The 15,133-nt window shown below is 33.5% G+C and overlaps 1 protein-coding gene across 1 annotated transcript in view; it reads left to right on the forward strand.

Moving 5' to 3' along the window:
- The window catches only part of LOC106458537, a 62,505-nt gene that overhangs the window by 6,021 nt on the left and 41,351 nt on the right, over positions 1-15,133 (forward strand). The window contains exons 2-3 of the mRNA XM_013918056.2: positions 8,616-9,494; positions 14,470-14,667. Of these exons, the coding sequence (XP_013773510.2) occupies positions 8,640-9,494; positions 14,470-14,667 (1,053 nt within the window). The 5' untranslated portion in view covers positions 8,616-8,639. The remainder of the gene's footprint in view (positions 1-8,615; positions 9,495-14,469; positions 14,668-15,133) is intronic.

Raw genomic sequence — 15,133 nt, forward strand, 5'->3', positions numbered from 1 at the left:
AAGAAATTTGCATTTTTATTTAGTATGTTTTTGTCTTTTTTCGAACTAGGGTGAGTGAGGTGTTGTGAAAACTTATAGGGGTGAATGATATTCCAAAAGGTTGAGAAACATTCCATTTATTCAGAGCAACTAGTGCTACCCAGTCTCATTGAAACATAGATGAAGCTGCAACCTTATGATATGATCAGTGGTGTAGTGCTAAATAAAGAAATGAGGAATGCATTTTGAAAGTGTTACTATGATTAGTATTTATTACATCACCAATACATGAAAACGCTTATTTCAGAAATAGTAGCTGTAAATTGTAATTGTAATTGAAATCTACATTTGAAAATGTTATAATAAAAAATTAATTTTCTCTCACCATGAACTTTTGATTCCTGGATAACTTATTAACAGGACTTCCAAGTTTGGTCCATAGTGAGTTTCTTGAATTTGGCTTTTCTTGTTTGTGTATCAGTTGCTGAACGATGACAGCTAAGTTATTTGTATACATAGTTGTCTGGTTTCCAGTTTTGAATCAGAGGGCCTTGAAGCTAATGAATATGAGATTTGTCACATGGTTGATTAACAGCCTAGACCTTGTTTCCATAATGATAAGGTTTTATGCTTCTAAAGCCTCGTTCACATTCAGAAGAACTGCATGGGACGACTTTTGAAAACCCAATTAAATAATTCAGATCTGATGGAATATGGCGCCTACAGTTGTCTAGAAAGTCTCTGTATGCTGTAGTTGTTTTGGAAAATGGCAATCTGAAACATTTACAAAGGAGCTCTATTTCCTTTTCTCCAAAGTCTAAATTTATCTCTGCTGGCCACTCATGTTTGGAATGGAATTAGAAGTGCCTGGCCATGACCCATTTGATTCATGAGAAAAAGTTGGTGTGAATAACCATTGTTTTATATTGCTTATGATACTGGTCAAAAATTGACCAGGACTGATTGAAACAATTTTGTTATTATCTGTCAGTGTTATTAATGAAACTTCATTTCTTTAATGGCATTCTCTGCTTGTAAGGCCTTTTTCCCCTTATGTTTTGTCATTGCTTCTGAAAACCATATGCTGGGATGAATTAACTTGTCTGCATAAACAATAGAAATATCCCTTTTCTGTAAGGCTTCTAAAGTAATTAACAAGAAGACTAAGTTAGAAATATTAGCTAAACCAAACTAGGCCATATAAATGTTACTGGAAACTAAGTATTTATTGGCTACTGTGCAAGTATGGTTAAAAGGAAACGGGATGTTCATAAGCTCTTATATACTTTTATGTCTATATCACTAAATCCCGACCACCTCAGGATGTAACTAATATTCAAATATCTAATAATTTTATTGGATTGGATCAGACATTGTATACAGCCATATTGTAAATGTTTTCTCTTACTTTTATATAGTACTTTACACAATGATTGTTCCAGTTACTGTACTACAAACAAGCTGATAAACCCTACCCAACTGTGTTTTTGAAGCTGGGAAAGATCTAATGCCAAGAATGGTGATTCATTGCTTTATTTTCAATAGGTTTCTGCTTCAGCTACTAACATAAATATAAACATAGGAAATAGGTGTGAAATGATTGGAAGTAGAAATTCTTAGGAGATTTAGTTTGGAATTTTTTGTACTGAAAAGTCCTGATAGTGCTATTAATTTTGTTTTGTCAAGTTTCTAAGTTAGTTGCTAACAATATAATAAGTACAGAAAATAAGTGTGAAAAGGTGAGAAGTGTAAACTCTGACCATAAGTTGTTTGGAACTTTGTGATCAATACTAACAGAACTACACATTTTATTTTGCAATATTTTCTTTTGTTATACTTTGATAACTTGCCTACAACTGGGATGAAAGGATTAATGATTCTTTCTTTTCTGGGTGGGCAAAACTTTATGAAGTTTGAGATTTGTAACATTGGATTCGTTTGAAATAGGGAGGGAACAGCTTTCTGGCTAAAAAAAAAAGGTAAGGGAATGCTGTTCCCATGTGTTCCCACACCATTACACCACTGGATATTATGCAGATAACCAGCAAAGCATAAAAGTTAGGCCTACTAATAACTGGAGGTTATCAAATCTCAGGTTTGGGTGCATATTCCCTAAAGAGCTGTAACAGTTAGCCACAAAGAAAGATACCAAACACAGGTTTATACACAGAACAAATGCTTAATGATAATCTCACAGCTTAAAATACAAACAACAATGCACTACAACACAGTAAACAGATATGTAGTTCACAGTATGGCAGATGATTTTATGTTTTTGTGTAGAAAGGTGTAGGACTAGCTAAAGCAATGAAGACTTTAATAAACAATGAGTTCTTGCTAGTGCAGGTTCCTTTCTCCTGTAACTTAAGATATAATATAAAAGGTAAATGTTAACAGAGAATGTACCTATGTTAAAATGTAAAATAATAAAGTTAACCCTTGTTTTAACCTCTATGAAATACTTAGATTTTTCACTCAAACAGTAATAATCTGAACTTCAAATATAAACCAATGTTCCACTTGCTCATGAAGCAACTTATACATATGAGGTTTGCTCATTGCAAACATAAAGAACTTGGTTAAACTTCAGGTGAAAGCCAAATGATACCTGCACAAATGAAAATTAAAGTTGACTTTGTGAGAGAACAGAAAAATATACTGACCTGTTATCAGAAATTGAAAGTGAGAACTTTATTGAAACACAGTGAAATCCTGAGTAAATCTTTTATAAGTCTCTGATATTTTATGTAAAATCTATATCAAACAGAGGTATAGGAGGCAAATTAGAAGTGGGGACCCACATTTTTTTTTTCGTTACCAAGCGAAGCGAGAGAATGTGCACCATTAAGGAAGGAGTCCAGGTACAGGGCTTACTGGGGACCTGTAAGCTCTTTGGTTATGGATTAAGTTTTTATGCATTCTCCTGCTTTTCTTGAGACTAATTTTCCTAATTTTGATGCATTTGTACTAGGACAGATTTAATTCTGCAGTTATATAATCTGCATAAACCTCTGTAATTATGCTTTCTCTAGCCAAAACACTTCCTTAAATATGTCAATAAACCTTTAGTTCCTGAAACAACAAAAAAGCAGATATTGACACTGATTAGATTATCTGGCCAATTCGTCGTGAAGGTCAAGAGTGAGTCCATTTGCAACTATTATCTGATCTACCAACAAGACTAACTTAGCTCACTAATTAAAGAGAACATTAATATTTCTATTAAGAGAATCAGACAAGCAATTGCTTAATCCTCATTTAACCTGATTCACCCCTAAAGGAAAGTGAAAATTAGCAACTCACTTGAGCACCATTGTGTTCCAACTAGGGTACTCTGATAAATAATGTAATGTTTTTAAAATTTTACATTTTAACTAAAGGGGTGCCCCTATTCTACAGTCTGAACGAATGAATAACAATGCTGTCAACATTCTAAAACAATGTGCAATATTACAGCACCTCCCTGACAAATGTGTATTTGCTAATAGAAAAAAACAAAGGAACATAGGCAGCTAGAACAAAATCAAGCCAACAATTAATTGTAAGTTAAACCCACTGAATCTTAGGTGGTTATAAAGCTTGACTTGCAATCTGATGGTCATGGGTTTGAATCTGTGTCACCAAAAATGCTCACCTTTTCAGCTGTGGCGACATTATAATGTGTGATGGTCAATTCCACTATTTGTTGGTAGAATAGTAACCCAAGAATTGATGGTGGATGGTTGCCTTCCCACTAGTCTATCACTGCTAAATTAGGGGTGACTAGTGCAGATAGCCCTCATGTAGCTTTGTGTGAAATTCAAAACAAATGAAACAAACCATAATTCTTGAACAAATAAAACTGTTACATGATCTAAATTGGCAAATATACCCTTTGACATAGAAATATACTACAGAAAAAAAATAAAATGTTGTATAAAAATTAAACCTATAAATGATGCAAGCAAACACACACATTAACATAAATCCTTTAATAATGATACATTATATAAGGTAGAACCCATTAACATTCATATTACAAATAAAAATTAATGGAATACTTTACATACACAATGAAAATAACCCTTTTTACATGGATACAATTATTTTAATATAGGAAAATGGAATATCATTTAATAAAGATTAAAGCTTACATGAAACAATTTAACATTGAAAAATTTAAAACAAAATGCATAAGAAAATTAAAGAATAAAACTGAAATATTTACAATATGTATAAGAATAACTTGCACTTTTATATTTATGAAATAAATATATTTGCTACCACATACAGAACTAGAAGATAATCAGTATCCTTTAAGAATGATAACAATAAATGTAAAAACATATCCTTTAGTAAAAAAAAAAAAATCATTTATGAATAATCATAACAGGATTATTAAAAGTTGTTAATTTAAAAAGGGGAAATGTGATCTTCCAAAAAATACAGAAAAACAAGATATGTGGCATAAAGTCAAAAAAAAGAGTAAACAAACAATGGTACGTTTTTTTAGGGAGCCTGATGCTCTGATGAGCAGTATGTCCTTTTCCTAGGATAGTAGAATGATTGGATGCACTTGGAAGCTTGTCCATTAATGCTTCTCAACTCCCATCTCTTCTGTGATCCACAGCTATATCAGCTGGATACCTTCAAGCTAGAGGAGGCTTACCACTGTCACATGATCCACTAACATTGCAGTTTAGTGCCTGCTGTCTCAGCTCCAGTTGGTAAACGTCATCCACCAACAGAACATCTAGTCTTTCTCAGATGTTGAAAGGCTTTGACTAAAGCTGGGGTTAAATTACTCTGGGTGGCATAAATCTGATGGTCTTGTACAGACTGCTCCTTCTGGTCTCAGACTTGCTGGTTTCCACATCACCATGATGATCCTTAGTGAAGAAGAACAGTATGAAGGAAACATGGATATGTTTACCTTGTACTGTTCTTCGTGAATTAATAGTTATATTAAGATAGAAGTTGTTGACCTCTGGACCAGGGGTTCTCAACTGGGGGTAGAAAATTACTTGCAGGGTAGTGGTTCGGCATAGTAGCTACACATTAGTGCAGCTAAAAGAAATACTGATGGCACCACAGTGGGGGTACATGAGAATGTTGAAAACTAACTAGGGGTACATTACTATAAAATGTTTGGAACCCCTGCTCTAGACTATTATCAAAAGACCTATATCCAGGAAAAGACTTCTACTAGACCCCAAAGCTCTCAGCATCTTCCCTTGGTGGCAGCCTATTCCTTTGTATCATAAGTCTTAGTCATAGAAAATGCCATTTGTGTAACAATTAAGCCTTTTAAAACTTGTATTACACAAGAGTAAAGAGCAGTAAATACTTCAGCAAATATAGAAAGCTACATAATATGATATCCTTTGGTCATTGCTGTGATATATACAGGTAAATGAGTTAACCTTCAAGCAAAGAGATAGGTCAGCTTAATAATGAGATTCAGTCTAAATACTAGTCATGAAATAATGCAGAATTTCTTAATAGCTAATTTATGTTGTTAGATGAAATAATCAGGCTGGAAACAAAGTGAAATATAAGTGAACAGACTATCACTTTTACTTGATTCAACTGTTTCTCCTTGACGATCTTATTCCTGACTAATAAATCCAAGGTTCCAATATGGTCTTACCTCTACCAAGCATGTCTAGCTATCAGCCGGCCTTGTCAAACACCTTCCATTTTTCCATGTTTCAAAAGATTTTGTCATTCCCTGTCATTTCCTTCCTTTACTGCTCCTTTCAAGTCATGCATTCTCCATGTTCCTTTGATTTGCCTGATTGGAATTTCAGAATGGGCCTTTATGCTCTTTCCTGTCCTTTCTTTAAACCTTTATCTACATGTTCCATGTAATATCTCTCCCCCAAGACCTGTTTCCTTCTCTTCCTTGCTTGAAGATGTCGTCAATTAGGTATTTATGCCATTTACGCTACTCACGTCCTCCACCATTTCTTTTGTATCATCCTATATTCCAACCAGTCCTTTCTCCCTAAGACCTAGGCTACCCATGAAGGTAGTTTGGCTTTCACACCAATTTCCTTGCCTTCCATAACCCACCTGTACTTCCATTCTGATCCAGATTGGTATTTTTGTCTGATTCACTATTTACAGTGTTATGTGGCACATACTGCCTTCTTTTGGGTTTCATGTTCCCGACTTTTTATTCCCTGAAACCCTTCCTTTTCTTGTGATCTATCCCATGTCATGCTAACTGGTTGGGTTTGTCCACTCTTTAGTCTGGCGTATTCAGATATATCCATGGAAGGTTGTTGTCTCCACAATGTTTCTTCTCTTCAAATTTGTCATATCACCATGTCTTTGGCTGCTCCCCTTTCCTGTCCTTTGGAGGAGATCACTCATGTGGAAAGTGGACTATTCCCAATACCTTTGTTGCTCATTATCTGCATATCTGGCTATATCTTTCTCAGGTGGATATCATCTCTTTCTACACTTCCTTTTGCCTTTGACTGGGGTAAGTCCTATCATTTCCTTTCATTTATGCTTTAATTTCAGCAACCCTCATTTTACCACTGATAATGGGATCTCACTCTGTGGTGGGTGTTGCTTGGTCAGGTATACTTTGCCTCAAACCCACACTATTTACTGATTGTACTATAATGCTCACTGTTGAAATGGGGTGTTCGGCAAGACCACTGGTAGCATACCCAGTGGGATATGTGTGTGTATGTGTGTGTGTATATATATATATATATGTTTCTAGACATCAGTAAGTTTCACTCAGTGGTGGACTATCAATCATGGACTTCTTGAGTAAAGAAGAAGGGGATTTCTGCTCATCCTTGCTGAATCTTTGAATAAATTGGAGTCAGTCTGCTTTTCAAAATAGGGATTCCCAGACATTCATTTCACTTTCTTCTGTGTGAAGTTCCTCTGGATTCCCCATCACATTTACCTCCCCCTTTTTTCTTTAAGTGAAGCACAGGAGTCTTTACCATTTCCCAATCACTGGGGTGGTGGAACATGGTGGCTTTCTCCTGAGTGAGTTTAGAAATTTAGTTTACCATACATACTCATGATTATACACCCAGTGAGAAAAGGGCAAAGCTGGTTTCCTTCCCTCCATTTCCCCTGGATGCTTTTTCTGAGGTGGACATCTGTCATTTGGAGCAAGCCCAGCCTGAAGAGGATCCTCCTTGATATACTGGGTTCGGGATGACACCACCCTGTTCCTACAGTTATGTGCAGTAGGGGCCCCCTTTTCTCGTTAATTCTGGTTGCAGGAGGTTCTTTCCACATTATTACAGTTGAGTTTGTGGGACTTTGTCTGCATCATAATACCAGCAACAGAACATCTGTACACTGTTCCTATGGTTGAGTGAATGTTTCATGTCCTCCTCATAAATGTGGATGCAGGATTCGTCTTTTAGAGCCTGGCAATTCTCAAAAGTGAGGATTGAGCAGGAACAGCAGAAGGAGCTAGCTGCACCAATATTGGTGGAGAGTAGTCACATAATATGTACATGTTAAAAAATGGCATGAAATTGATAGTTTAGATAGATTGGTGTTTTGAGCAAGAAAACTTTTTAGCACTGCTTAGAGGGCAAAAAGAAGCTTTGTATGAGAAAAAGTGCAAGAAATGTCACATTTATCCAGAGTGACTAGAGCTACACACATGTGACTGGTAGTTCTCATTCTAACAGAGGTGAGTTTGTAGCCTAAAGATATCATCTGAATGACCATTGAAGGATACTGTTGTTAAGATGAGTAAAACTGCAGCAAATCTGATCCATCCATATGAAAAACAAGCATTTACATACTAAAGATCAACAAAAGCAGCTAGAATGAAATCAACTTAATGGTCTTCTCAACTACATGTTATGTGGAACCTGCATATTCAGAACAAAGAATGAATTCTGAGTAAATGCTATAATATTACAAGAAGATAGAAATGCATGGTATATTCATGTACCATACTGCATCCTACTTAATTTCCATTTTTTTTCTACTTTTTCCAAAACTTTGTATTTGCTTGTATATTTTCTGATGTATCCCATATATCTAGTGTCCTGTGAAATGGAAATAAATGATTTAAGTATTCAGTTATTTGGACCAAAAACCTGACCAGATATTTAGTATCTGGCCAAAACACTATTCACTATGTTGAAATTTATAAGTAGAGTTATCTGACCTTGAAGACTTCACTCAAACTAATGAAGACTAATTACAGTGTAAAAATTTATAAAACAATCTTCCTCTGAAGTTCTCACCTTATTAAAAAAAAACTACTTACTGAGTAAAAATAGACTTACAAAATGTCATCCCTCAAGTACTCAGTTAACCTAATGATAAAAAAAGTTATTATCTAAAAATGAATATGCAAGCAATTATACTCTAAAGTCTTAAGTTAATTTAATGAAAAAAAATAAATTAGTGTGAAATGCATACACCTGCTCAAAAACAATCTCACCCTCAAGCCTCCAATTAACCTAAAGAAAAACAAAAGTTAAATATGAGTTCAGAAGAAAAATGACATACTTATGAGCATGGTGATTAAGTTTAATTTGGCCTGATGTCTTCCCCAACACTTGTTGGTTACTACAAATTAACTAATAATCCTGTGTATATATTTTTTGCCGTTACTCTTTAAAAGTTAAATTTTTTTATCTTTATTTTTTCAGGAGAATTCTCTAAGAAACTTGAAGATGAATGATGAAAGTGATAGAGATGAGAAAGATATGAGCCTCAGTAACTCTTATGAACTCTCTTGGAATATCATGAAACATTCACCACAACTATCAATCAAGACACTTCCAGAACAGTCATGGAATTCTTTAGCATTAGAAAACAGCTCTTCCACTGACAAAGTTAATATTGTGCATAAGTTTCCTGATAATAAAAATGTCAGTACATTAACAGTTGCTGAACAACTGTGTCTAGACACAGGAGACAGTGAACAAATGAGCCAATCAGAGAAATTACATATGCATAGAAGAAATGAAATGATGGAAAAAAAGTATCATAACTTTTCAGATCATGAGGAAGGAAGTAGTACATCCAAATGTAATGAAAGTTTAAGAACAGACCCTTGTATCTTTGGTTGTTCAAGTGCTAGTGGGAACTGTCTTTTAGATGGAGTGAACACCTATAGCAGTAATGAAAGCCTTTCAAATAATCCTAATGACAAAATTGATAAAAATATTTCTTATGTCAAAGATGATGTTGACAAATACAGCAGTGATGACGACCTTTCTGAAAATCCTGATGATAAATGTCATGAAAGTTCTTTACCTATCACAAATAAAATCCGTACAGTTTTAACCCTACCAGCTTCAGAAAAGTTAGGAAGAGACAAGGTGGAGACTTTTGTTAATCCTGAAATCAAAGTTAAAAGAGATGTTACAAGTTATTCTAACCATAAGAAACCAGACAGTGACACACACCTAGAACCTGCTCCAACCCTTACAGAAATAAAAACTCCAGATTCTGTGTGGTCACAGCTATGGTGTAATGTTTTAGGTCAGTCACAAAACTCTGTTCATAAGGAAGGTGTTTCAGAGGTAGGAGCTTTTACCAAATCTGTTGTATTGAAAATATAACCACTTTATATCTATTACTTGTATTGACTTTTAACTTATTATCATACTTGCATACATTGTTTTTTGGTGTGTAACACAAATTCATAGTCCTGTTTTATTTATTTTTATTTTATGCATATGTTAAGAGAATTAAATGGTAAACTTATTGAAAAAGAGTACATTTTTGTCTGAGGTGTTAAACTATTTTGTTTGGCTAATGATGATGATAATAAGATGCCATAACTACTTAATATGTATAAGGGGGTGGGAAGAACTCTTAGGTTCTTTGTAATTTTGTTGAAGCAAATAATGTTTTGGGAAAGTTTAGAAACCTTATAGACAGTAACTTCTTGGCCATGATGAAGCTTATCCAAAAATTTTAAAGGGGCTGAGTAAGATGTTGGTGAGGGCTTTAACATTATAGAAGTCTTTAGGTATAGTGGAAATGTCTGATTACATGATTTCTATGTTTTGTGAATTATTGAAATTCATTATCAGGGATCACTTGGAAAAGGACCCTGAAGGTTGGAATTTAATTAACAATCGTAAGCATGACTTTAAAAAGGTTTTTTTTTTCTCATAATCTTGGAAATTTTCATACAAAATTTGTTTGACTGGATGAGGGCCAAGGGCATAAGGTAGCTCCAGGTGCACCAGAAAATTAGTTATACCCATGATGTGGAAAAAAAAAGTAGGGTGTTCAGGAATTGCTTCCTGAATACTGGAAGGATTTAAAATTCTCTGAAATGAAATCTGAGGCTTTCCTTGACTTAAAGTATGTTTAACTGAAATTAGTATTTTAAACCTCAGTGTGCTAGTACATTATTCAGGCAAGTGCTAAGACCAGAAACAACATAATATTTTAAGTAAAAGAGAACTTATTTATTTATTTCTAAAATTTACCCTTCTTGAAAAGTTTTGAAAATATATTGATGTTTTTAATTTCTCAACCTCATAAATATTAATTAGTTACCAATGTTGGTAAATAAAATGCAATTCCATAAAATTAAAATGTGTTTAGGTGAATGTAAAATTTCAAAGGTTATACATGATAAAACTAGTGGCAGCGTGCACAACATCTCTCATTTTGCAGTTTCATTTCTCTGCAGAACCTGTTTCTTACTTCATCATTAGGCAATTTGTAACTTGTCTAACCAATGGGTCACATTAACACACACTCAGTATTCTTTGTTTGAACCCATTTACTCTTTTCTTATGCAGAAATACTAAATTGTGATTGAAGCTTTGGTAGCAATTACCTAATATTTTATTACACTTTCATATATCATTAAAACTAAAACATGAAAATTGGTAAAATGTATTTGGTATATATTTAAGCTTAGGGACATGGAAATTCTATATGAGGCAGTATGTCACTTGCCTCACCTGATGAACCAACATTGAATTATTAAAGACTACCTTGCAACTTGCACCAGCTGTTTAGAAAGTCATTAACTGGTTCCATGTTTTTCTGATTGGCAGGCCATAGAGATATTTGGTATGGCCTAATGAAATGGTCCTTATATTATTTTGATTGTGAGACTTAATTGAGGAAAACATAATCTTTCAAATTACATGAATAGATATGGATGTTACAATACCTTAAAACATTTTATGTGGCCTAGTTTAAAATATACAGCATAACCTTGACATTAAGGATATCCTTCTGACTGCATCCAAATGCTCTCTATAGCAAGGTGCCCTTAATATAAAAAATGAGCCATGCAAAGCTGGATTTCATATTGACCGTACTAAATTTTTGAATTTATAGGTGCTCCATTTTTGTTTGGTGTATGCATTTAGAGCCATATTTGTTACGTGTATTTTAGCAATGTTTTACTGTAAAAACATTAAATAAATGGAACAAAGAAATACATGTTTTTTAAACTTCTTTCTATTCCATAGGTATGAAAATACATGTACAAGTAAAAAGTTACCATGCATTTGTACATCACACACATTACGTCATTAGTGCAAATATGTGTATAGCAAATGTGTACTCTTATTCTTTATGTTATTGGTTATGTGTTTACTTTGTAAAAAAGTCTTTAATTTAATAGATGCTTGTTTGTCACATTACACTGGTGGTGTTGCAATTGACCCTTGAGAGTCATGACAGTGTCTAAAATGTCTGATAAACCTCCTCAAGTGCAAATTATTTTAGGTCAAAATCCCATTGTTGTGCTTGCACGAATGATTTGATGTTGGTGGATAGTGGTTCTGACTTGGACAAAGGGGTTGGATCCTTATCATCCAAAGTGAGAAGGCTTTTCACTTTGAGAAGGCTTTCCTGCAATTCATTGCTCCCATCTCTCTTCAAGTTCTTCTGTTGCTGGAGCATCTTTGTCCCAGTCTTCAAACTGTGCAGATGTAAAAACTTCTTCATTTCTGGTTATGTATGACAGACATGTCATCAGCTCACTCAATGGAATGTTGTTTTCCTTGTCTTCTCCAGGAACTGTTGGGATTTCTTCATCCACTTTGATTCCAAAGAAATGGAAGCACTTTGCACATAGTTATAAAATCCTACTTCCCATTCAGCAAACTTATTCATCAACTAATAAATACTCTTTATTCACAAGTGCTTAAATTTTAGTTATCTTTATTAAAACATAGAAGAATGAATATTAAATACTTCAAAAAACAAAGATTTTGAGTACTTACAGTGTTATAAGTAATAGTAAAGTTATTTAATAAAATTTTTAAAACTCTCTAAAAGGTCATGACATGTGCACTTTAACCTGCCTGCAGCGAAAGGGATAACTGTCTGCTTTATCGAGTGCCCATACAGAGAACAAAACTAAAGACACTGCCGTTAGTCCAGAATATTAAGGTGCCCATTATTGCAAAATTTATTTTTGTTACAAATAGTAGAAAAAAGGAGACTGAAAAAGTCTGCCCTTTATGGCTCAGTGCCTGTTGTTTCAATGTGCCTGCCCATTAATCAAGGTTCTACTATAGTTCACATTCCTTCGTATCAGTTGCCAATAAAATATCTTTGATTCACATGAAAACAATATATTGCTTACCATATTTTTTTACAATAACGTGGTAGTGCTTATGATGACAGGTACAATTGTTGCACTTGGAAGCCAATCAATTTTCTTCAAAAGCATGCATACACTTGTTGTCTCTCTACATAAACTGAATTGCTTTATTAGGAAGAACATGTTTAGAAGTGATGAGGTTACCCATTGGCTGAAACTGTAGATTGATTTCTAATTAAGTGAATGATGATTCAGAGAAACATAAGCGTAACTAGTAGTAGCATAAAGAAAACATAATTGAAATGGATTGACTGGAAGAAAGGAAATATCTAAGACATCATTCAAGCAATAAAACAGTTTTGAGCACTGGCACAAAAATGTAGTGCATAGGGCTGTTTATGAAGATTTGTTCACTAGTCAGAGGTTTGAAAATGGTTTTAAACTTTTGAATGTTTGTTAGGTGGCATTCAGCAGTGTCAGATTTGTTTTTGTTTATCTCTGTTGTTAACAGAAATCATTTGCAATGTTTAAAGAGTAATCACAAACTAAGTGTTACATACATGAACAATTTGATGTCTTGGTTTGTATAATGGCCATTACTCAAACAAAATTAGTTTTATTAGAAGCTCAAATCCTCAAAATGTTATACATAGTATCTCATTCAGTGCATTTGGAGCAAACAATTATGGTGAAACATGGGAGGGGGGTATATTTAGCTGGATAACTTTTAATTGGCTACATTAGGGTGCTCTTATAATGCAAGCTACTGTGTGTAGCTGTACGAGTATCGCATGTAGCATCAAATGCATATACACAAACAACATGCATGTTTTTAAATTCAGAATATAAAAACATGATTATTGTTCTGTATAATGTATTTTTCAACTACATCTGAATATATTTTTTTCATTCATATGGATTGGATTACCTGTATAATAAAATGGGTTTTCAATCAAATATGAACTAGTATTTGATGATGTCATTAGGAAATTATGCAGTAATGTGTTCAAACCTTCAGAGGTAGACATTTACCCTTTGTAAAAGCCCTACTAGTACACAACATATTAAATTTGATGGTGCACTTGCATTACCAAGCACTATGGTTGATGTATATCGAGATCCCCAGAAGGCTTTCAGTGACATGCTTCTTTATAGGATTAGCAATAAGTTAGATGTTTATAGAGTTGAGGAAACACTCAAAAGGTAGAATAAAACTTAACTTGAAAAAGATGGTTGTGATTTATGGGCATCATTCTGATTTGGAAAGTTTGACTATTGAATTCCAAAATGATCTGCTTTGGAATCTCTGTTGTTTATTATCTGTGTTTAGTGATATCGAATACTGTATAAATAATAAGATTCATTTTACTGATGGTACTTATCTGATGGGTAAGGCTGATTACAGAATATACTTCTTTAATACAAAAAGAATTGCACTGTCTTGCTGACTGAGCTAAACCGTAAAGAATTAGTTTGAATGTTTAAAGTATAAAGTAATGCACATACCTTATTTTTTATGCTTTGATTTGTAGTATTATACTTTATATTGGTGCTGAGTTCCTAGGAACTTATACTGATTATTAATGATGCTTTAATTTGTATTGTTATACCATATATTGTAATATTAAAAAATTTTACGAGTATTATTACAGATACTCTACATTTCAAACATTACAAGTCTGATAATTGTAGACTTTTGTAAGGTGTCTTTATACCACTGGTATCATTTAAAAATTATATTTATTTTATATTTTCATGCATGCATATGAAAAAATTGTTTCACTTTCAATTTTTTTATCTGTCTCTATGGTTACTTTTTTATTGAACTCAGATGCTCATCTTGAGTAAAAACAATAACTTACTAGAGTTTAAAAATTGTCTAAGAAGCTTTACTGTAAGACCCAGAAAAAAATTAAAAATCTCCATGGTGACTACAAATAATAATATGACTCTTATGCAATTTTCTCAAGACCATTTTGAATGACATAAATCAGCACAATAAACAGGGAGTGGAAGAGGTAGTGAGAGTAATGATGAAACTTATTTCTGAACATGTGGATGACAAGGAATTTTACTCTCTCAGTCCTGCCTGTGCTTTGTTGAAACTTCAGAACTGTCTTGATAGATACAAAGGTACTCTAAAGAACCTATCTGAGAGAAATGATGAGGTTAGTAATTTTTTCAAACAGGCATAATTGCTAGTTTTTTATGAGTAAATCTCAACGGTACTTTGACCAAAATCATATTTAAAGATACTAAGCATTTATAGTTATTTTGTAGGTAGTTGTTAAAAATATCAAGATAATATTTTATACGCATAAAGCTGTCATAATGTTATATAATCTTTTCGCTACTGCATGATTTGTAGTGATTTTACTTTATGTGAAAATTGTTATTGTGAAGTTAGTCTAAAATATTGAGACATATAAACCAAAGAATGCAATGGAGATGTGACTAAACATTTAGAGATATTGAGAAAAAATAAAAGGGTGACCTTAAATTAAAAGGACTGAAAAATCATGATAATTAACTTGAGAAAAAAACAAATGAAGAGCAAGACCACCAATTTAAAGTATTACTATTATGTTTGAGTGTAATGTACCTAAAACATTTACATAATGAACTGCAGTTCTG

This window comes from Limulus polyphemus, unplaced genomic scaffold, assembly GCF_000517525.1.
Source record: "Limulus polyphemus unplaced genomic scaffold, Limulus_polyphemus-2.1.2 Scaffold482, whole genome shotgun sequence".
Classification (NCBI taxonomy): domain Eukaryota; kingdom Metazoa; phylum Arthropoda; class Merostomata; order Xiphosura; family Limulidae; genus Limulus; species Limulus polyphemus.